This window comes from Convolutriloba macropyga, chromosome 5 (assembly GCF_964194025.1).
Source record: "Convolutriloba macropyga chromosome 5, txConMacr16.3, whole genome shotgun sequence".
NCBI lineage: Eukaryota > Metazoa > Xenacoelomorpha > Acoela > Convolutidae > Convolutriloba > Convolutriloba macropyga.
In genome coordinates, this window is record NC_134472.1 from 67,054,611 (window position 1) to 67,079,040 (window position 24,430).

The following is a 24,430-nucleotide window of genomic DNA, read 5'->3' on the forward strand; positions in this document are numbered from 1 at the left end:
CTAACCGCTCTGCGGGTAGACCTGCCATTACTGGTGCTATCGTTTGTGCTCTGCCTTTTCTGCAGGTAATGCACTTGTTCTTGATTGATCTTAAGGCGTTCCGTAGGTCTAGGATCCACATCTTCTGCTGAACAATGTTTCTTACATGCTCATGTGCCCTCGTGTTTATTGTTCTTGTGCTCGTTTCGCAAGAATAATTCAATCGCATGATGTTTCCAATGTAGCAAAATTGGATGCTTTGCATTGAAGTCCAACTGACTTTTGCCTATTCTGCCTTTGGCTCGAATAAGTCTTCCTTCATCTAGGAAGGGGGAGAATTGTAGAATTTTGCTGACTTTTGGAATTTCCTTTTCAGCTTTGAGAGATTTCATCTCTTCACCAAACTGTTCTTGTTGTAGTAGCTTGAAGATTGTTGCTTTTGATTTTCCTCTTTCTTCGATGCTAACTATGAGTGTTGCTGGTCTGTGTTTGTTAAATGCTCGCTGTACATATGCCACTGTATTTACTAGTCTGTTGAAGTTACTGAATCGTTCCCACTGGATAACAGCTTTCTTCTCTTCAGCCTGTATCATGAGTACTGATGAGGATATATTCTCTTCATCTGATGCAAAGATTAGGTTCACTTGCTCTGGCCACTCGCTTTCTGGTCGTTTCAACCAGGCCGTCTCAGTGAGCCACTCACTTCTCTTGAGTTCTTCAATGTTGATTGCTCTTGTGCCAATGTCCGCTGGGTTGTTAATACCGCTGACATGGTTCCACTGTGAAACATTGGTTGTATCTAGTATCTCAGCCACTCGATTGGCCACAAACACTTGTTGTTTGCGATGGGAACTGTGTATCCACTGCAATACCGTAGTTGAGTCTGTCCAAAACCTGCAACTATTTATCTTCATTTCATGTTCCTTGACTATCTGTTCTTTCAACCTCACTGCCATGACTGCCGCTTGCAACTCCAATCGCGGTATTGAAAGATGCCTCATCGGTGCCACTCTGCACTTTCCAATAACAAATGCTAAGTCAGCTGCGTATTCTTTTGGTTGTGAACGTAGATAGACCACTGCACACATCGTTTCTTCAGATGCGTCAGCAAACACATGAAGTTCGATTTTATCCCTCTCTTTGTTGAAGTACTTTCTATCGATGTTGGTTTCAGCCACTATTGGAAGTTGTTCTTCCCACCTCAGGAATTTTTCTTCTTCACTAGGCTCTATTTCGTTGTCCCAATGTTGTCCATTCTTAGTCCAGATGCTTTTCAGAAGTCGTCTCATGTGAACGCTGAACGGAGCAAACAAACCGATCGGATCGAATACTGAAGATACCAATGACAAAATCTTCCTCTGGGTTATAGGTGCGTCAACTTCCTTGTTTGTACCTCTGCATACGTGAAGACTGTCATCAATAACGGTCCATTGTAGTCCTAGCACCGAAGATCCCTCCGTATTGGTTCCACTTCGACTTGCTTTGTGTTGCTGATTGACTTCAAGTCTTCTGGGATTGCTTTGGTAACTGCATCGTTGTTGCTTATCCACTTCTTCAGTTCAAATCCATGTTGTGAGAGAAGAGGTTGTAGTTGATTGAAGACTTCAATTGCTTCTTCCGGGGTTTCTACTGATTTGATGAAATCGTCCATGTAGAAGTTATTTTGTATTGCCTTTGCTGCTATTGGATACTCTTTTTCGTTATCCAGTCCCACTCGCTTGAGAGCATAGTTTGCGCAAGTTGGAGAAATCTTAGCTCCAAATACAAGACGCTGATATTCGTATATCTGAACAGGTTCGTTAGTTCTTGGAAGCCATAAGAACCTCAAGCAACTTCTATCCTGTTAGGGAACTTGCACTTGTAGAAAGATCGATTCGATACCAGCTGTTAGGGCTAATGGTCCTTAACGGAATCTGAATATTGTTCCAATCAACCCATGTAGCAGATCAGGTCCTGCTAGTAGCTTATCATTCAGGCATACTTCTTTGAACTTGGAAACACGTCTTACTTTGCCAGGCTTGTTCGGGTTTAGCACTGGATGGTGTGGCAAATACCATTCTTTCCCGAAGGTGCCTTCCACTTCGGACTCGTCCAATATCTTTACGAATCCTTTTTCTACATCTGTATCTATTGACTGTTGATACAAACTCTTCAGGTTTGGGTCCCTTTGGAATCTTCGCTCCAGTGAGTAAAGCTGACCCAGGGTTGAGCTGTAGTTGTTCGGTAGGTTTGGCTCTGGTTCACTCCACAGCATTTCCACTTCGTACCGCTCGCCTGTGAACTTCGTCGTACTCTCTAGCATCTTCTGTGCCTGCAGTTCCTTCTTTGACTGACTGACGACGTTGATTTTGGAAGCATAGGTTTCTATGTCCCACCAGGTTTGAATATTCTCTGCCACTTTCACATCTTCAAGCGAAATGACAAACATTTTGTCTTCTTTTGCCCGTCATGGGTCCACTGACTACCCATCCTAGCTCTGTTAGAACGGCGAAAGGTTCACTTCGTGTTCCTATCTTATAGTCCAATGGGCGTTGTAGCTCATAAGCATCTTGACCAAGGATGATGCCAACTTCCATCAAGTTGAAGCTTTTGTTGGGTAAAACACTCAAGTGATTGAAGCTTTGCTTCAGCTTGTTGTAATTGTAGTTTGTTTTTACCAAGGATATTGACGGGTGTGCAAACGCTTCAATTGAATGCACCTTTGAATGTAGTCCCTTTATTTTGAGAGGAACCTTTTCTGTCTTCAGATCCTTCGTTCCGTGTATGCTAGCTATGTTAAGCGTCACATCGGTGCCTTGGGCCCGTAACTTTTCTTGCACACTTTGTTCGATGAATGAAACCGTTGATCCACTATCGAGGAAAGCATATGTGTTCAGCCTGTTGCCACCGCTCTGTATTGAAACAGGAACTATCTGAAGAAAGCTAGTAACTTCGTTACTCTGGTTGATCGTTGCTGCGCTTACGTTGACTGCATGATTGCCCTTGTCCATTTAGTTTTCTGAGTGTAGCTTCTTCATGCATCCCTTGATGCCACACGCATTGACTTTACAATCTTTGATTGCATGTCCTTTGCCTAGACATCCGTAGATAAGCGTTGCTTTCTCACTGCTGCGTACCGACCATTCATACTCATGTTCCTGAATAGTGGACAGTTCCAGATTTTATGAGTGCCATCAGCTAGCGGGCAGTGATCACTTTGCGTTTGCTTCGTTTCTATCACGTTGGAACTTGCACTGAAGTTCGACGTTTTCGAGAACCGTTTGTCTCTATTTATGCTTCTTCGGTCTTCTTCTCTTCGCTCTCCCTTGAAAGCTGAAAACCCTTCGTGCACGAATGCTATTCTTGATAGCCATTTTTTAAACATAATCAGATCAGGCCAATCTTCATCTTTATCATCAACATAGAACCACCACTTCTCTTTCAGAACTTGGGGTAGCTTATCTACTGGCATATACAGTGTCGAGCTTGATTGCAGATCACCAATCTGCTTGTACTCTTTGAGCACATTCACAAAGTTCCAAACAATAACTGAGAAACTGATCAGACCCGTTGAGCTGTGAGGTTTCACCTGACTTGCTTTGCGAAGACTCCCCAGCTTTGCATCAATGATCACATGAGGCTTTCCAAATTTCCTCTCCAGAATACTCCATGCAGCACCATAGAACTGTCCACAATAGCCTATTCCAGAGATTGCTGACCTTGCCTTGCCTGTCAGTAGGGTCTTCAGATGGCTCATCTTCTCTGAGTCTGGTATTGGTCGTTGATCCACTGTAGCAATGAACATACTAGACCACTCCGGCCATTCGAGAGGGTTTCCGTCAAAGTTGTTCAACTTAAGCTTTGATAGGCTACTACTACCTGAATAGCCAGTGCTGTATCGTAATAGACCAATTCTGGGGGAAACGTCTCGGTCTTCAACACTTGAGGATCGGTCTCGTTAACTGCGATATCGTGAGAAGTGACTATGCCTGCTCACTTCAGGGGTTACTTCGAACCGAGCTGTTGGTCGTTCTGGTGTTAGAAGGTTGTCGATCCTGCTGGCCCAGTCTGAGACATCTCTCTCCTTTGGGGTCCAGTTGAAGGGTGATTTGTCTCGAGCACCAGTTGATTGGGAACGAGCATCATCGTTCTCTAATGCTGTTCTCTTCACTTTGCGCTCTAGCTCACGCTCTTCCTCCAGCAGTTGATGCTTGGTTTCCAGTTCCTTCATTTGCATTTCCAGCTCTAGCCTCCTCCGCCCAAACCGTGCTTGTTCGAGTTGCATCTTGGTTTCGAATTCGATATCGAATTTCTTCATCCTTTCCTCTCGCCTTTGCTTTGCTGAAGATGCTTCCGAAACATTTTCCGTCTCTTGGCCACTTGCTGTTGCTCCATTTTGCACTGTTTGAGCAACTGGGTTGTCCGTTGGATAGTTGTTGTTGCTCTCGCTGTCGTTCACTGCTTGGGTTGCGTTGCTTTGCTCTGCATTCATTGCTGGTTGCGTGCCTTTGCTTATATATGAAAGCCAATGATAGTCCAAACTTGCTTTGCACTTCCTTGCTTCTTTCAAATGCTCTTCAACGAAATTAACTTGATAGGGCACAAGCTTGTTTCGACGCTGCAGTTTCTTGGGTATTTCTTCCTCTAGAAGGTGGACAGTCTGTTGATAGAGGACCTTTAATTTGTTGGGTCTATCTGAATCTTCAATTATTTTGTAGCCAAGACTTCTCTTAGTGTTAACTTCTTCCACTAACTCTTGAAGCTTCTTATCGTGCCTGTGAGCTGTTGATTGAAACTCCTCTCTGCTCGTTGTGCTTGACTTGCCCGGTTGCTGTTCGCTTTTGCTATGTTGGTTTCCTTTGAGGAGGATTCGCACTTCAATTTCTTTATTGAATTGCACTCTTCTGTTCGCCTCGCTGGCCTGTTGGTGTTGATTTGTTTGATTCTCTTTGGGGGGTGCCTTCGGCACTCTCTTCATCAGATTGGACAGCAGTTTGCCTTCCACTGTCCGGGTCGGCGGACCAAATGTAACGGCTGCTTTCCTATCAAAGTCAAGGAAAACTTTACACCGCCCAGTTCGTTTCAGCGGTTTCAAATCTGTCCGGATATTGTGTTTTTGCAGTTAACTTTTGTGAACTGTATTATCCGCTATACTCTAGAATGCCGTTTTATTACTCGATATTAAATAATTTCAAATAACTACTTGTTCAACTTTGCCAAATAACAAATAACTTTGCTTAAATTAAGCAAAAATCCAAAATTTTAAATAACCAAATAGACTCAAATTAGAGGTTTTTCGATGATATCTCCTCAACCACAAATGCAAGTGAGACAAAATTTCACAGGATGATTTACGCTAGGTAGGCCTACTATCTGATGTAAAAACAAACAACGCTGGGTAAGCTGCGTTGGTGGGGCTACCTTTTATATTTTATACCCAATCTTAATACATGGGCCAAAATTTCAATGTTGAATGACTCTTTAGGTAATGATTCAAAATTGAGCAAACTTGGCAGTGCACAACACTGTCATAAAAATAATCAAACGAAAGAGAAATGAACTGAATTGGTTAACAGATCTTCGAGAAATAACACAACAATTTTCATCTCAGATTTGAATATTCTGAGTTAATTTAATCAACAACTTTTGTTTCTCAATTGGCCTCAATAACACCAATTTCAAACTAGGCTAGGCTTCGTTAAAGCCAGTAAGAGAAACTGTCTATGTGCTTTGCACAAAGTTTCTGTTACTTAGGAACTTCGTTCCTCAGGAAGAATGTTTTGAGAATATCAAAGTTAATTCTCTTTTCACAAGTCAAAGTTAAGTTATAACTGTACAATCACTAATATGATCTACAGAAACAAGACACGATAACAAGTAATTTACCGCTCAAGAAAGTGTGCTTCAATACGCACTGTATGTCAGTTTAATAAGACAAAATTAACAAGTTTCCACTGATTTTTGGTAGTTTTTCAAGCTCCTTTTATGCTGCTAGTCACGTGGATTTACATGTCAAATTCAACTGTTGATTGGTTGTAGATACTAATGTCGACAGAATGTGACCATTTTTCCGTAATGTCACTTTTTCAGTGTAAATTCGATGTCATGGGAAATTTGTTAACCATGTAGAAGTTTTGTCGAATATTCTGTATCAATAACAGGTTGATTCGCAATCCAATTGCAAAGAATCTGATGCAATACTGTTAAGTCGTAGTATTGTTTTGCTGGTGGTTGAGGTAGTTCGAGTTTGAGTTATAGTTTGACTCCATGAATGACGATTGTGTACTAATAATAGCTGCTAAATATAAATGTTGAACAAAATTGAACAAATCCGTATGACTTCAATAGAATGTAGCATTAAATTTCGCTTGTCACGCTATTCTAGCTTTAAGGCTTGAAATGACCTTGAAGCGCTATTGAATTTGATTTCTGAGTTAGTAAGCTCAGCCGCCACAATATCTTTTTCATAACTCCAACCAATTTTTTTCACAACTCTAAATTAGTTGAGAAATTTCTTTTCAGGGAGAGAAATATATCGCCGAATTTGATTTTAGAAGGTCTACAAAAATCGAGGCTGTTTCTGCTCATGAAAACACTTCATGAAGAGACTGTACGACAATTTTAAACGTGTGAAGTGACAACAGTTTTACTTGTTCCTCCATTTAGTTAAACTCTTTTTATTATTACTATACTTTTAGTATTTGCGCTTCCCAATAGCAATGCTTTTTAAAAAAATTCTCTGTGTGCTGTATTTAACGCAAGATTATAAAAATAAGCAAAGCACTAACTACATCATATGCAAAACAATGGATTTCGACACGTTTTAAACATAAATCTTAGGACCTTGTCTTTTGTTGATCCAAAATTGAGTGCAAAAATTTAGAACGAGTCAAAATTATGGTCTGCAATTATTGTCGAGCCAAATTTATTGACAGAAGTTTAAAGTTTCAACCAAAGTCGTAGACAAGTAAGAGGTCTAGCCAATTTCTCTTTCACGACAAATATCGGTCGAGGAGGGTCTTTTCACCCCTAATTTGATCGAGGACGGTCTTCTCGTAAGTTGAGGCCTTGACAAGGATATTTACAGATATATCACAGGAATAGAGTTGTCTGGATAACTTACCCGAGGTTCTATCTGTCCTCTAGCTCCTCGCATCGCTTGATTAAACGTGGCAACCCTCTTTTGATTTGTGGGTTTCAACGCATTCCTCATTTTAGTCAATAAACTGCTCCGATCTTCAAAAGAAACTGTTTCTCTCCCAATACTGATCATTCTGTTCATAGTTTCAATAAAAAACGAATTCTTGTGTCGACAGATATAATTCGAAAAATTAAGACTTATTAAGAAAAATTAAGAATTAACGAAAACGCAAATTTTTTAACCAAAATTAGCCGCCCCTCCAATAATCACATTTTTGCAGGAGTAAGGCACATTTTTAATCTAATTATGCTATGGTTTTATACAAAGAATTGGGATCTTTTCCGTTTGCGCCCCCCCCCCTCGCTTAGTGGTGCATATTATTTGCTTCCCCCAGTCGGAAGTGCCATATTTTTAAATAGTGATTATTGTGTAATGTCACGTGCTCGGCACCTGGGGGTGCATAACGTATGGGGGGCACAAACGGAAAAGGTCATGAATCTCTTACCAAGATTGATAAGTTCCCTGCTCCAAGTGTTATCTTTCAGGCTCTTACGAGAACACAGCAATATGAACAGTCATTCTAACTTTGAACCTGTTTATCCTGTTAGCATTGTCAATTGTTCGCACCTAAAGTCCCGACCCCGCTTATCCGCATTTTTGGCATAAATGTCTACCAAATTATGAACAGATAGAAAACACCAAAATTTCAAGTATTTTTCAAAAAAACGTGTATGAACAAAACGAGCGCCTCCAGCGCAAATAACTCACTGGAGTAGAAATTGTCGCACTAGATTGATGAGATAAGCCATTATCAAGAAAGCAAGTCAAGACGAACAACAAAATCAAACAACAATAAAAACAAACATTAATCACATCAAAAACTTTATATCCAATTTCAAAAAAAACTTATTAACAAGTTCAAAATAGCGCCAGACAAATCTGAAACGAAACAAAAAACTTTTGTTTCACTTTAAAAAAATTATGGTACCACTCCATAATAAGGCTCTGCAACATCTAGACAAAAAATGAAAAAAACAGCGAAGTTAAAAAATTATCCTATATTTTTTTAAAAAACAATTGATTTCAGAGTAATGAAATTCATTAGAGAGCAAATGAAAACATCCAACACGTCTGTGATCACATATGCCTCTATAGTAAGGCATTAAGACCTGTCATTATTCAATTTTTTTTTTCACGATTACAAAAAGAACAACAATTAGAGACAACAAAAAAATTCAATTAAAACATGCCCGAAAACAATGTCGAAGCGGTAAGGCCATATTTTGCCTCTCAACATTTGTTAAATTGAGCCCTCTTTTAACTCCAGCAATGTGGTTTGCGACCTCTCAAAAATTAAAATAAATAACAAGTAGACAAAAAAGATAGAAAATGGTGCAAAGTTAAGTAATACTTTTGTATTCTTCGAAAACATTTAATTTCAAAGTAATAAAAATCATAAGCGAAGAAATATAATAATTGAATAGGTTGTTCATTCAACCAAAGGAAGTGCTTGAGACCTGTAATTCTTCCGAATTTGTCTTACGTCTGCAAAAAGAACATCAAATATAAAAAAAAACAAAAAGTAGTTCACTTTTTTTACGAAAAACCTCTGTCGAAGCCAGTAAATTCATAACGAAATCTTTAAAAATTTAGACGTTGCACACTTTCAGCTTCACATGTTGACAATAATGATATATGTGACCTTTTATTATTGCGACTAGTTCAGTTTTTTTTATTTTTGAAAATAATTGTTTTCCAAGTTATAAAAGCCATCAGAATAAAGGCTCAATTATTCCACCATAAAAAAAAAAATGCGACTTGTCATTATCCGAAAATTTAATTCGACTGAAAAGACAAAGAAAAACAACAGTTAAAGATATATTTAAAAAAATCAATTAAATAATTAGAGAAAGGGGTGTCGAAGCCGTTAAAACCATAATATATGCCTTTAAAGACTTCTATATGTTCGATTGTGCCTCATTTTGAACGCCAAAAATATGTGAATTGTTAATTATGTGATGATGTGACAAAACCGAGAAAAAACGTAAATAATGGGCCATTGTTTTAAAAAAAATGTGAAATCTACTAGTATTGATGTCAGAAAACCATCACTTAATCCGTAAAACCGTAAAAGCTCTAATTTTTATTCAATAGAAAAGAGAAGAAGATGAAGCAGTCTCTCTTCGCTGACACTGAGCTACAAGTTGACCAAATTAAGGGAATAAAAGTGATAAATTTCAATAAGCCACTGTTTATTTGAAAATCAAACATTTTTGAAAGTCAAAACGACAATAATTTCTCAAGTGAAGAAACTAGATACAATAATTCGAAACTTCTTAGGACGCTAATTGGACCTATCAAGTAGTGAGATTTGATTTGAATTGTTTTTTCTTGAGTTAACATAAAAAAGATCAATTTTTTAATAAAAAAAGACCGACTGATTACAATCCGAAATATTTTTGGATTGTAACAGTTCGAGATTGGACCAAAATCAGCCTTATTATTGCTGTTTGTCGACTCAATTGTTTCGAATGTTACAGATCTAGATAATAGAAAAAAGTTAGCAAAAAAGGCAAAATTTTGATTCCAGACTACTCTCAATGGAAAAAAGGAAGTAGAACTAGCTCCATTTGTAGATTACACAGACTGTGTTAGTTGTTTTGGGTGAGTACTGCCGGCAAAATTAATCAACGTGGACTAAAAAAGCATTTTTTGAACAATTGTTGATGAATTTTAAAAAAATGTTTAGCCACAATTTCTGTCAAAAAATTAAACCAAAATGGTCAACAATACAATTTTGTCTTTAAAAATTAAATCAACAGTTCTATTGTTCACAGTTTTGACATATTTCAGCAAAACTTACAAAATTGAAGCAACATTTCCAGAAAATGTGAATAAAAATAGCGCAAATCCGTCTAACATTCACGAAAATTTAAACCACGGTAACTGGTCCCAGAAAACGAAAATAAAAAAAAATCTTTTCAATTCCATATTCTACGTTTGACGGGTTTTTTTTTAATAATACCACTCGCAAGTCTCTACGAAGAATATATTGATCGGTCAAAATTGACTGAACGAAAAAACCAATTTGAGTATATAAATCCTCCCCCCCCCCCCCCCCTCAAGATTTTTAGCAGTTGTTAGACCGTTCTGAGAGGACCATTTTGAAAGTAATTCTGAAAAGTTCGGATTGAAACAAAAACAAAATTTATAGTAGTGGCATTTTGGAGTTTTTATTGCCTACGTGATTCCATAATTGAAAACGTTGAACTCGAAAACTGTTAATGTTGATCATGATGTCTTTGTCGGTGGTTCGCTGTGGAGTTTTGAAGAAAAAATAAAAATATGTCAGCAGCTCTGTAGACTTGAATCTGCATAGTTGAATTTTGTAGCTTTAACTTTACATCTAACAATTTACGTTAATAAAAGTGTAGCACACGTATGTTCTGATGAGTCATAGCGAGTATAAAAAATAGAACACAACCGACTAACGTCGGGCGAATTGCTCTGAAACGACCGACGAGCGGTTGGCCTCAGGGCGCTACCTCTTTATCCCGTTTCTGAAGACAAAAGTCAACTGGGTCAGTTGAAAGATCGGCCTAGCGAAAAATTGCATAAAAGGCAAACATGATAAATATATTTGCTACAAATTGCTTTCGAAAGCAATTAACAATGGTTTCCTAAAAAGTGCCTGTTAGATCATTTATGATAAAAACATTTCAACTATAACTCATCCATAATGAGGCTAACGCCACATAAGAGATGATGACATAACGCCACATAACAGCAGCTGAAGTGCGGCATCAACAAAGAGAGAGAGAGAGAGAGAGAGAGATAAAACGTGAACGAGAAAGAGAGGGAAAGGAACCCTAACCGAAAGAGAAAGAGACAGGAATATCTTCCATGATTGGATTCGACACTTCAACTTCTAGTCTTCTAACCTTGTTAATAAATAAATCATATAGAAAAAACTGAAAAAGGCAAAACTAAAAAAAGTTTTCAACTCCGTAATAAAGCAGTTCAAGATCATTTTTTGTCTCGAAAGTTCTGTCAAGTAACCCATCTCCGAGACTTGAAAAGTTTCGTTGGCCAGTAATGGTCGTTAAACTCATAGAAGGACAAAAAAATGAAAATTGAAAATTGCAAAGTTTAAAAAATCTTTGCTGAAATTCAAGACATTAATAACTTAAGAACAATTTCATTGTCTTAAGAGACTATCCGTTATCCCTGTTTCAAGCCTGAAATAGATTCACAGGCTCATAAAGATCCATACACTTGGAACAAAAAAATTTGAAAAATCTTATCCAAATATTACTAAAACTGGAGTAAAAAATGTTGATCACGATCCCATTAACTCTAGAAACTAAGCAGCAGCTTATTATCAAACCTTGGAGGAGGTCCAAGGGCCTCTGTTGCCGGAAAAAATTCAAAAACATGAAAAAATTTTAAAAAAATTGCTTAAATTCGTGATAATAAAATCTTGAAACATTCCATTACATCTATAATTTATGCAGTGACATATTATCAAACACTAAAGGAAGATCTTTGGCCCTTGAGGCTAGAGAAACCTAATAAAAGACAAAAAAATTCAAAAGAACCTTTAAAGTTGAAAATTTTATTTAAAAAAAAATTGCTAAAACTTGTGATGTTAAAAAGTTGAATATTAATCCTTGACCAACAAAAATTTTCCAGTTAATTATGATCAAACTGCAACGGAAGCTTTTTCACCCTTGAGGCTCAAAAAATCTGTATAATGACTATAAAAGACAAATAATTGGCAAAAAATATCAAAAATATGCTAAAATTCGTAATGTTAAAATCTTGCAAGACATTCCATTTAATCTAGAAATTATTCAGTAATATGTATTCAAATCCTAGAGGCGATTCGTTGGCTCTTAAGGTTGACAAAATCTAAACAGGTTGACAAGGGTTGACAAAAAATGTCGAAAAAACTTGAAAAAAGCAAGTTTTATCAAAAAATTGCTAAAAATTTTCACATTAAAAAGTTCAAAAACTATTCTATGGCCACTAAAAATTTGTCAGTAACTTATTATCAAACCCCTTAGGATAGGATTTTTTGTGGCCCCTGGGTCTGGAAAGACCTGAAAGAGGGGAAAATGTCGAAAAATTTTAAAAAATAGCAAGTTTTCTCAAGAAATTGCCAAAATTCGTGATGGTAAAATGTTAAAACCATTCCATTACCACTAGAAACAGTTCAGTAACATATTATCAAACCCTAGAGGAGGTTCTTTGACACCTAGGAATGATAAAAACAAAAAAGGTCAAACATTTTCAAAAAGCTTGAAAAAAATTGCAAAATAGTATAAAATTGCGTTTTTAGCAAGCGGTTGTTCGTCAGTACCTAGCCTCTGGAGGGGGGGGGGGGGGGGGCACTGGAGACTGATTGGGGGAAACACTGGGGTGGGGTGCAACAGCGCGGTGGGGGGTTGGTGCAATAGGGGGGGTCAACAGTGGGGGTGTCTTCAACTTCTACGAACCACCCTTCACACCATAAGTATAAGTATCCAAAACAGTTTGAGCTGAAACATAGCTGAAAGGCTCTCAGAGAACTTAATGCACGCTGGGCGCTACCTGTTTATCCCGTTTTGGAGGACGAAAAGTCAAAAGCGTCAGACGAAAAATCGGTCGAGCGAAAAATCGGTCAAGCGAAAAATCGGTCAAGCGAAAAATCGGTCAAGCGAAAAATCGGTCAAGCGAAAAAAAGACCGACAGGAATAATATAATTGCTACAAACTTCGTTTGAGAGCAATTAAAAAATGATTTGACCAGTATCCAGAATGAAGAGAAATTCCTGAAGTCAGAATTGCATATTTCAATAAGTGTCAAAAATGATTAAGAGCAGTTCCAATCAATGTATCTTACGTTTGTGTTGACACGTCTCTCATAGCTGCTGTAAACAACCATTGAATGATTCTACGGCGTTAGAATTTCATAAACGTTGTTCAAAAAAATCATATTTTTAGCAATCTGCTGTTTTCGGAAAATGCACGCATTTAAGTCTCATGAACAATTTCTCAATGCTATTGCTACAGTTTGTCTAAAAATCAGTGAATGACATCGGTACCAGTAGGCACAGTTATAAATAAAACTGATTTTCCAAAAACAAGAGATAAAAATAGAGAAACCTTACTGGCAAGTTTTCTAAAATTTTCACCCCTTTTCATGTTTTTAATCATTTTTTTCAAGAAAAGTTATTAAGAGCAAGAAGATAGTGCTCAATGCAAGACCAATATTAGCCCGTGTTTTATTTGCTTGCTTTTTCACTCTACTTTTTTTTAAATCTTTGATTTCATTTACTTCTTCATATTTTTTAAGAATATGTTTCACTGGACACTGAGACCGTGTGTAGGCTTGTGGCAGAATTAATTTTGCATTTTCCTTGCTTCAGCTAATGACTTGACTTCACATTAGTGAGGAGAATTGCTAAAAACTTTTGCTTATCTTTTTCAAATTTGTCAAATTTTGTCCGTTTTCATCTAAATTTGCTTATCTGCAAATTAAGTGAAAAGTGAATATCATAGTGTAAAGCTAGAATTCAGCTGACGGCGTCGAGTCACAGTTTAGAGCAACTACAATTCCCGGGTCGAATGTCCTCCCTAAAATCCTGCCATTTTGATGAAAGAGTGGGGGGGGGGGGGTAACTTGTCTATGGGGGGTAAATTGATGTAAGAGTGTGGGGGTAATTTGTTCAGAGGGGGTAAAATGATGTAAGAGTTGGGCTGCAATGGGAGGACTTTTAAGGAATTACCCCCTGACTGAAATTGCCATGTAAGAGTGGGCTGCAATGGGCTGCACTGGGAGGACTTTTAAGGAATTACCCCCATGACTGAAATTGCCATGTAAAAGTGGGCTGCAATGGGCTGCAACGGGAGGACTTTTCAGGAATTACCCCCCTGACTGAAATTGCCATGTAAGAGTGGGCTGCAATGGGCTGCAATGGGAGGACTTTTCAGGAATTACCCCCAATGACTGAAATTGTTACGTAAGAGTGGGCTGCAATGGGCTGCAATGGGAGGACTTTTAAGGAATTACCCCCTGACTGAAATTGCCATGTAAGAGTGGGCTGCAATGGGAGGACTTTAAAGGAATTACCCCCCTGACTGAAATTGCCATGTAAGAGTGGGCTGCAATGGGCTGCAATGGGAGAACTTTTCAGGAATTACCCCCATGACTGAAATTGTTATGTAAGAGTGGGCTGCAATGGGCTGCAATGGGAGGACTTTTAAGGAATTACCCCCCCTGACTGAAATTGCCATGTAAGAGTGGGCTGCAATGGGCTGCAATGGGAGGAATTTTAAGGAATTAACCCCATGATTGAAATTGCCATGTAAGAGTGGGCTGCAATGGGCTGCAATGGGAGGACTTTTAAGGAGTTACCCCCATGACTGAAATTGTCATGTAAGAGTGGGCTGCAATGGGCTGCAATGGGAGGACTTTTAAGGAATTACCCCCCTGACTGAAATTGCCATGTAAGAGTGGGCTGCAATGGGCTGCAATGGGAGGACTTTTAAAGAGTTACCCCCATGACTGAAATTGTCATGTAAGAGTGGGCTGCAATGGGCTGCAATCGGAGGACTTCTAAGGAATTACCCCCCAGACTGAAATTGCCATTAAGAGTGGGCTGCAATGGGCTGCAATGGGAGGACTTTTAAGGAATTAACCCCCCCTTGACTGAAATTGTCATGTAAGAGTGGGCTGCAATGGGAGGACTTTTAAGGAATTAAAGAGTGAGGGGGTAATTTGTCCAGAGGGGTAAAATGAGGTAAGCGTTGGGCTGCCAAGGGGGGTAAAATGGTGTAAGAGTGAGGGTGTAATTTGTTCAGAGGGGGTAAAATGATGTAAGAATTGGGCTGCCAAGGGGGGTAAAATTGTGTAAGAGTGAGGGGGTAATTTGTCCAGAGTGGGTAAAATGAGGTAAGAGTTGGGCTGCCCAGGGGGGTAAAATGGTGTAAGAGTGGGGGGGGGGGGGGTAATTTGTTCAGAGAGGGTAAAATGAGGTAAGAGTTGGGCTGCCAAGGGGGGTAAAATGGTGTAAGAGTGAGGGGGTAGTTTGTTCAGAGGGGGTAAAATGATGTAAGAGTTGGGCTGCATTGGGAGGACTTTTAAGGAATTACCCCCTGACTGAAATTGCCATGTAAGAGTGGGCTGCAATGGGCTGCAATGGGAGGACTTTTAAGGAATTACCCCCATGACTGAAATTGCCATGTAAGAGTGGGCTGCAATGGGCTGCAACGGGAGGAATTTTCAGGAATTACCCCCCTGACTGAAATTGCCATGTAAGAGTGGGCTGCAATGGGCTGCAATGGGAGGACTTTTCAGGAATTACCCCCCATGACTGAAATTGTTACGTAAGAGTGGGCTGCAATGGGCTGCAATGGGAGGACTTTTAAGGAATTACCCCCTGACTGAAATTGCCATGTAAGAGTGGGCTGCTATGGGAGGACTTTAAAGGAATTACCCCACTGACTGAAATTGCCATGTAAGAGTGGGCTGCAATGGGCTGCAATGGGAGAACTTTTCAGGAATTACCCCCATGACTGAAATTGTTATGTAAGAGTGGGCTGCAATGGGCTGCAATGGGAGGACTTTTAAGGAATTACCCCCCCTGACTGAAATTGCCATGTAAGAGTGGGCTGCAATGGGCTGCAATGGGAGGAATTTTAAGGAATTACCCCCATGATTGAAATTGCCATGTAAGAGTGGGCTGCAATGGGCTGCAATGGGAGGACTTTTAAGGAGTTACCCCCATGACTGAAATTGTCATGTAAGAGTGGGCTGCAATGGGCTGCAATCGGAGGACTTCTAAGGAATTACCCCCCTGACTGAAATTGCCATGTAAGAGTGGGCTGCAATGGGCTGCAATGGGAGGACTTTAAAGGAATTACCCCCCTGACTGAAATTGCCATTAAGAGTGGGCTGCAATGGGCTGCAATGGGAGGACTTTTCAGGAATTACCCCCATGACTGAAATTGCCATGTGAGAGTGGGCTGCAATGGGCTGCAATGGGAGGACTTTAATGGAATTACCCCCCTGACTGAAATTGTCATGTATGAGTGGGCTGCAATGGGCTGCAATGGGAGGACTTTTCAGGAATTACCCCCATGACTGAAATTGCCATGTGAGAGTGGGCTGCAATGGGCTGCAATGGGAAGACTTTAATGGAATTACCCCCCTGACTGAAATTGCCATGTAAGAGTGGGCTGCAATGGGAGAACTTTTCAGGAATTACCCCCATGACTGAAATTGCCATGTGAGAGTGGGCTGCAATGGGCTGCAATGGGAGGACTTTAATGGAATTACCCCCCTGACTGAAATTGTCATGTATGAGTGGGCTGCAATGGGCTGCAATCGGAGGACTTCTAAGGAATTACCCCCCTGACTGAAATTGCCATGTAAGAGTGGGCTGCAATGGGCTGCAATGGGAGGACTTTAAAGGAATTACCCCCCTGACTGAAATTGCCATTAAGAGTGGGCTGCAATGGGCTGCAATGGGAGGAATTTTAAGGAATTACCCCCATGATTGAAATTGCCATGTAAGAGTGGGCTGCAATGGGAGGACTTTTAAGGAATTAAAGAGTGAGGGGGTAATTTGTCCAGAGGGGTAAAATGAGGTAAGCGTTGGGCTGCCAAGGGGGTTAAAATGGTGTAAGAGTGAGGGTGTAATTTGTTCAGAGGGGGTAAAATGATGTAAGAATTGGGCTGCCAAGGGGGGTAAAATTGTGTAAGAGTGAGGGGGTAATTTGTCCAGAGTGGGTAAAATGAGGTAAGAGTTGGGCTGCCCAGGGGGGTAAAATGGTGTAAGAGTGGGGGGGGGGGTAATTTGTTCAGAGAGGGTAAAATGAGGTAAGAGTTGGGCTGCCAAGGGGGGTAAAATGGTGTAAGAGTGAGGGGGTAATTTGCCCAGAGGGGGTAAAATGAGGTAAGAGGTGGGCTGCCAAGGGGGGTAAAATGGTGTAAGAGTGAGGGGGTAATTTGTCCAGAGGGGTAAAATGAGGTAAGAGTTGGGCTGCGAAGGGGGGTAAAATGGTGTATGTGTGAGGGGGTAATTTGTTCAGAGGGGATAAAATGATGTAAGAGTTGGGCTGCGAAAGGGGGTTAAATGGTGTAAGAGTGAGGGGGTAATTTGTTCAGAGGGGGTAAAATGATGTAAGAATTGGGCTGCCATGGGGGTTAAAATGGTGTAAGAGTGAGGGGGTAATTTGCCCAGAGGGGGTAAAATGAGGTAAGAGGTGGGCTGCCAAGGGGGGTAAAATTGTGTGAGAGTGAGGGCGTAATTTGTCCAAAGGGGGTAAAATGAGGTAAGAGTTGGGCTGCCAAGGGGGGAGGGGTGAAATGGTGTAAGAGTGAGGGGTAATTTGTTCAGAGGGGGTAAATTGATGTATGAGTTGGGCTGCCAAGGGGGGTAAAACGATGTAAGATTGAGGGGGTAATTTGTTGTGATGGGGCAATTCTAACAATTATTATTTACATATATAGACCGTCAAGAGTTGGACAAGCAACTACTTGGTAAATTGCTCACACACTTTAAGCCACCTAGGTGGAGTATAGGTACCAATTCTTTTGATCATTTCATAGAAATTTTCGGGCAATCAAGTGAATCAAGATTATCGTCCATGTACACGGTCTCAAGCACCTATTTTGCCGCTTCAATGTTTGGGATGACGGCAACAAAAATCAGTTGCAAAAACTTAGTGATGTTTTGTTGCAAAAGCAAGTTGTTATTGGAAAAGAGCATCAGAATCAGATGGCAAAAACTGAAAGGTTTTATGTGTTAATAATCTCCCAAGTTATCTGCTAAGTCGGTTATATGCTCGTATAACTGTTTAATTAAACTATAAAATGTAGCTCGGGGGAAATCATTATATTGTTTTCAAGATGTAACACTGAAATAGTTGTCATCAGTAATAATTATCTGCTTTATTCCGTCTTTCAATTTCTGAGTAGAATTATTTCTTTTGTTTGCAAGAATGCATTGTTAAGAAAATTTTTTTAGCCTCAAAATATGTCTAAAATGTTAAATTAAGGGCTGCATTCATTCTGACAGGTATCATCATGCTAAATTTGTTTAATTTCATTTACAATTTCAGTTTCTGCAGATTTATTCAGTTTCTGCAAAATGTAGATACGAGCTTGGTTATGTTTGATTGTGCCAAAACAGGCATGTGTAGAACAAAAGTTCTAAAACTGTTGGTTTTAAAATTTTTTTAACTTATCAGAGGAAACAGTTTCCTGTTGTGAATGGGATGGTGATTAATTTTTCCCTTCCATAGATGATGATTGAACAGTGAGAGCTTCCACTATCCATAGAGTAAAACATCATGTTGTGGATCAATGTCTCCACAAACTCCGAATTCTTGAACTTCGAACTAAACAATATACAGTCAAAATTGAGGTCCCAGACCAAAGTGGCCTCAGAGGGTGAGGTCTGGGACTCAAGACAGGTATCAGCCAGATGGACTTGGCTCGCGAGGAGGTGGTCCAATCTCATACCCGTGTTGAGAAAGACCGACAAAAACGATGTAAGAAGCGTCGGTTTCTGACGGTTTTGTCGGAATCATCAGTTTTGCTGGTAAAAAGCATTGGCTTTTGTCAGTTTAGTCAAAATCGTCGGTATTGCTGTAAAGAGCGACGGCTTCAAAATTTTCCAAAGTCCCTTATCATTGCCCGGGTCGAGGTGTCACCGCCATTCAACACAAACTTATGTAAGATAAGAGGTGAATGTGGACAGAACTTCGATCGCGCCCATGCCCAATTTTGATCTGCTCGGTCTGAACCATACCTGTCGAGGACCTCATTCTGGGCTCTCATCTGACCGGATTAAAAAGGATGTAAAAATTTGAGGACAAAAAAATTTTGATAAAGTACTGCGACGGCCTGATTAGAGATCATTTTCGTCTGAGACGATCGGATCAGAAGTATTTTCGGTCTGAAACGGTCTGATTTATAATAAGAACATCATGCCTAACTACAATATCTTGCTTAGTTGTACTTAGGCAGAACAAGCCTTAATTAGAGCTAGAAAGCAAGGGTCTTTCCCATTAGAGACCCTCCATGAAATTATAGCCTCCCCATTGTGGTTACCATGATAGGGGGGGCGCTGTGGGTTATCTGACCACTAAGCTGGGGGCTATGATGGGAAGGAAATGACCTATGATCAGACTTTCCAGACAAAATGACCTCTGATCAGACTTTGCAGACCAAGATAACTTCTGATCAGACGATACCCAGACTATGGTCCAGACTAAAAAGACTATGATCAGACTTTTCAGACCAAAGTGACCTCAGATCAGACCCAACCCAGACTATGCTCAGACATTTCAGACCGAAGTAACCTCTGATCAGACCAAACCCAGACCATGGTCCAGACTATTGTGCGCTCGAACCGCTGTCCAGACCCTGTAATTTCGGTCTGGGAACACACGAGTGTGCGTTCGAGTGGGTCTGATCATAGCTCAATTTGGGTCCGGACCTCAAGCTGGGCATATAGCAAAACGAAAATAGCCTTAGAGAACCGCGGGTTTTCTAAAGCTATTTTTTATGCTTTATGTGCTCAAAGGTTATAAAACCAAAAGTCCGAAAAAACGGTTGTTTTTGCAAACAGTTTTTGTGTAAACTGTTTGCAAAAACAGCCCAGGTTGAGGTCCAGATCCAAATCTGTTTATGATCAGACCCAGTCGAGACCCATCTAAAGTCCGATAGCTCTGATCAGAAACAAGGAGTCCAGCTGATAGCATCGGCCGGTCCCCTTAAATTCTGATCTACTGGAGACCACGATGTTTTTTATGGAAAGCTGTCTAAACTCATCAATGGAGTCAGAAATATAAACTAAATGGTACACTAAATAAAATTTGTTCTCAACAGTTGGGTTTCGTTTTCTTAAGCAATACTTTTATGATTGATTTTTCCTTAGATGAGTTAAATACTGCAAACATCGGTTTTTATGAAATTAATATATTATAATTTTATAGCAAAATTAAGAGACTTTTTCATAAGTAAAATCTTTCTCTGATCAGACTATTTCGAACGCACTTGAGTCTGATCAGAACTGGTTTCGAGCGCGCTTCACTCTGATCATAAATGGCTATAAGCGCAACTGGGTCTGATCACAACCTCTTCGAGCGCACTTGAGTCTGATCATAGTCTGATTAAAGTCTGGGCAATGGTCTGAATTTGAGTCTGGACCATGGTCTGAAGATGGTCTGATAATAACGCTTTCGGTCTGAAAAGTCTGATCAGAGACCCTTTGTGTCTGGAAAGTCTGATCAGAGATAACGTGGGTCTGGAAAGTCTGATCAGGATTAATTTTCGTCTGGAAAGTCTGATCAGAGATAATTTCGGTCTGGAAAGTCTGATCAGACCAAAATTTGGGTTGCACCTCAACCTGGGAGCCGTTTTTTCGGACTTCTGATTTCCTCTAACTAGAGTCAATTTTTAACCCATTTAACAACAAAAATTTATGTCGTTTTTGGTGTTTAGTCAGTGATTGTTTAAATATTGGTCAAAACAAAGAAATTATTCAGCTCTACAATAACTGATCGTTGGTTGTAATACTTACTCTTCGTCTCCGCTGAAAATGAGGACCAGGTAAGTGCTCAGTTCCTCGTCTGTACAGTCGAAACACTCACTAGCCTGAGAACCCAGTTTAGCTCCTTCTAGAAACTTCTGTTCCCATTTTCTAAACAGAACAATTAAACCAACGAATAATACCACACGGTTGTTATCTTCATCACTATGTTATTCGACCCCGAGACGAAGCCGAGTTGTTGAATAACTTCGAAAGGGCGATAAAACCGCGATGCAATGTTTTGAATCAACTCTCATTGCCACTAAAGCATCGCCTCCGAGTTTGATAATTTCTCGAAACCAATAGCAGCGGTGTGTCAATGTTAATTAACATTCAATTTTGCTTGGCTGATAGATTATCCCTAAAATAATAGAACATTTTGGTAAATCATGTTATTATTATTATATATCGGCGAAGATTTTTTTACCATCCTTGGGGTCATTTTTCGAATGAGTTTATGATGTTAATTCCATTGTTAAATGTTTAAGTCAGCCAAAGGTTATGAGGCAAAGCAGCCGTGTAGTATAATGTTTTTTAATCAACTCTCGTTGCGCTTACAACAGGGATCTTTTCCGTTTGTGCACCCAGTACGTTATCCCCCCTCCCCGTTACCGAGCACGTTCCATTGCAAAGTAAATCATTATGTAAAAATATGGCACGTGCGTCTGGGGGGTACAAATAATATGCACCCACTAAGATGGGGGCACAAACGGAAAAGATCCTACAACAGTTGCATAAATTTATCACTTTGTTGCCGTGATTAGGCTACGAGTTTACCACACTCTTTAATCGCCAATGTTCATAAAAAAAGTTGTAAAAATAGAGGCGGAAAAAGATAGTCTAATCATCTGCAGTGAGGTGTAAGTTATGTTCTTTTAACCACACGGCTATTATCACGCTCACGAAGTTATTTAACAACTCAGCTTCGCATCTGAGTTTGTTTTCTTCTCGATTGCGATGACAACAGTGTGGAATATAATGGTTAAGTGAGTCTGCATGAAGTCACTGAGGAATTCTGGCGTTTATGAAGAACCGCGAAGGGGTTTGGGTTATTAGATCAGAATTCCGAAGTGACTTCTGCAGAGTCAAGCAACCATGCTCAGAACACGGGGTCTTTCCCATTATAGCCCTCCATGAAATTATAGCCCCCCCCCCCTCCATTATGGTATAATTACAATGTTTGGGGGGGGGGGGCTATAGGTTATTTGAACACTAAGCTGGGGGGCTATAATGGGAAAGACCCAGAACACGAAATGCGCACGTTTTAAAATTACAAAAGTCAACCGAATTTAACTTCCGGCTGAGTAGCAACTTCCGGCATTTTAACTTCTAGGAATGCAGACTTTCGGCATTTTAAAATGTGCACGTGAGTGTTTTATTATTCATTAGGCCACTGTGCAGCTGGACTTACTTCTCAGTCCGCAGTTCGTTGTAGCCCGCAATGAACTGTTGCCAGTAAAGAAATTGGAACTAAAAGCAAATAAAAAAGTATCCAAAATCTGACCAATAGTTTGAATCAATGTGTTCAAAATCAGATTCACAAAAAAACAACATAATTGACAACATAATTAAAAAATCTTCCTCAAATGTATTTAGAACCCCATTCGCGACCCCGTTCTTTATATAGTATGTTACTTGAAGTTAAAATTGTGTGTACGTGGCAAATTTGGAAACAAATCTCACAAAAGTTGGAAATGAATGAAAACCTAACTAAAAGACTGCATATAGAATTCCCTCATTATATTAATGGTTGATTACAAAAAACTGCAGAGTAACATTTACTTAAATTTTGGATGTTTAGAAGTTTGGAATATAAGTTGGGTCCTAAGTAATGAATAGTTCGCCAAATCAAGAGTTAGGCCAATTGAGAGATTTTTCAGTGAAAAAGTCAAAAAATTGTTTGCAAAACAGCCATTTGACCATTAATGACTATTTTCTACCGGGGTGCGAAGCAAGAAAACAGCAATTCGAAATGTGCGCCACCACTATCAAAAATTCAATGAAAAATTTTGTAATTTGTCAAAAGTTGCTTAGCGGTTCGATATGTAAGTCAGAATTTCGCAGTCATTTAACCAAATTCAAACAACCTTGTTTTAAAAACAAACTTTGTAAGCTTTAAAATCTGAGGTACTGAATATCGAAAAATATAACATTGCAGAATCTGGCACAACAAAGACCGACCACTTTAAAAATTGTCATGTTCCTGTTTCGCGGGGACTTAGTTTCCTGGGAAATACTGCACTGGTTGCAATGGAAAAGGTACGTTTTTTTTGCGAAAGTGTACTACTTACATTTCCTGCATAGACATTGTTCACAGTGTATGGAACTCCGTTGCGGTCCACTTGGTACATCTGAAACAAAACCAAACATAGAACTCCAGGAAGTTTATTTCAATGTGCTACAATCTAAAACTCTCTCATGCCAAATCACACTCTTTTTTCTCGTGTGATGAACAATCACTCAATTTTATGTGTGAAAATTGCCGTCTTGTGTAATTTCACGTGAGAAATTTCTTCTAGAACATACCAATTGACTGGAAAATTGAAACTTAAAATTAGGACTGGTTAGCTAATCCATAAATTATCCATAACGTTCTTTTTATCAAATGTAATTGAGATCACACTTCTTTGGATTTCTGTTGCATTGAGTTCAATTTACGAAACATAAAAGTTTAACAGGAATTAGAGAGTTTTTGCCTTATTTTAGGTGATTTGAGTTGTTTTAGTCAAAATCAATCTTTTGTTTATTACATGATAATGAAAAAGAGCAAAGCAATTTTAGAAAAACGGAAACGATTGCCTGTGAAAACTACTTGTAGACTTATTTATCTAAAGTTTTCAAATGACGTTACGTCTCCAAATAGTGCGAAAATTAACAGAATGCTTCAATCAAAACATACACACAAATTCCAAACTTAAAAATTACTTAAGAAATAAGCAAATTTCACTAATCTTTAAATGTCTTATGAGGATTCAACTCAAAGCGCGCTCTCTCCCTCTATATATCTCTCTATCTATCTCTCTCCATATAGAGGTTTCAGTTATCACAAAAAAAACAAAAAAATTCTGGAAGTGACGTAATACATATGTTAAAAAAATGAAAGATAACATAGAAAAAAACATTTGCTTAACGGGCCTAATTTTGAAGCAAAATTAAGCCACAGTAAGCTAACTGCAAAGGGAAGAGTTTTCTTCCGAATCAAACATATGTCTATCATATAAAGTGGTTGTTCGCAATATCATTTGAAGAGCTTTAAAAACATGTTGGAAAAATTTTATAGCTTTCAACGCATGATTGCCTGCAGAAGCCTGGAAATCTTCTTTCAAGATTTTTCCCTGCAAACTTTGTGGTTTAATGTTTCAGTATCAATTCATACAAAAACTAAAGGAAACAGAAAAGCGAGCAGTACTATAAAAGTCGTACACTTTCAGTACTTCAAAGTCGTATAAGTTACGTTACTCCTATGATGTCTCTGAAAAAAAATGACATTAACCGAGATCTGCCAAGCAGATCGAGATATATGCCCAGTTTCTAAGTGAGTTAAGCAAAGTCACATAACCATTCAAACATACTTTCCAAACCAATTACAAATTTTTATTGCGAAAAGGGTATAACTTTCAGGATCTACAACCCAATCCAATTCGTGATTATTGTTACACACATACACATCAATTGCACCCTCAAGTTAGCCCGCGGCTAAAGACTATTTGGGAGTTTTGTTCGTAGGTGATTTGGGGGAACCAAAC

At 39.3% G+C, this 24,430-nt stretch overlaps 2 protein-coding genes across 2 annotated transcripts in view; one reads left to right on the forward strand and one right to left on the reverse strand.

Moving 5' to 3' along the window:
* LOC142339576 (uncharacterized) overlaps positions 1 to 24,430 on the reverse strand; it is a 75,409-nt gene that overhangs the window by 39,233 nt on the left and 11,746 nt on the right. Inside the window, exons 5-9 of the mRNA XM_075389716.1 lie at positions 22,976 to 23,035; positions 22,096 to 22,154; positions 20,676 to 20,795; positions 18,350 to 18,486; positions 7,082 to 7,194 (exon numbers count right to left, since the gene is read on the reverse strand). Coding sequence (XP_075245831.1) covers positions 7,082 to 7,194; positions 18,350 to 18,486; positions 20,676 to 20,795; positions 22,096 to 22,154; positions 22,976 to 23,035 — 489 coding nt within the window. The remainder of the gene's footprint in view (positions 1 to 7,081; positions 7,195 to 18,349; positions 18,487 to 20,675; positions 20,796 to 22,095; positions 22,155 to 22,975; positions 23,036 to 24,430) is intronic.
* The window catches only part of LOC142339577 (medium-chain specific acyl-CoA dehydrogenase, mitochondrial-like), a 350,806-nt gene that overhangs the window by 12,483 nt on the left and 313,893 nt on the right, over positions 1 to 24,430 (forward strand). The gene's annotated exons all lie outside the window — the stretch shown is intronic.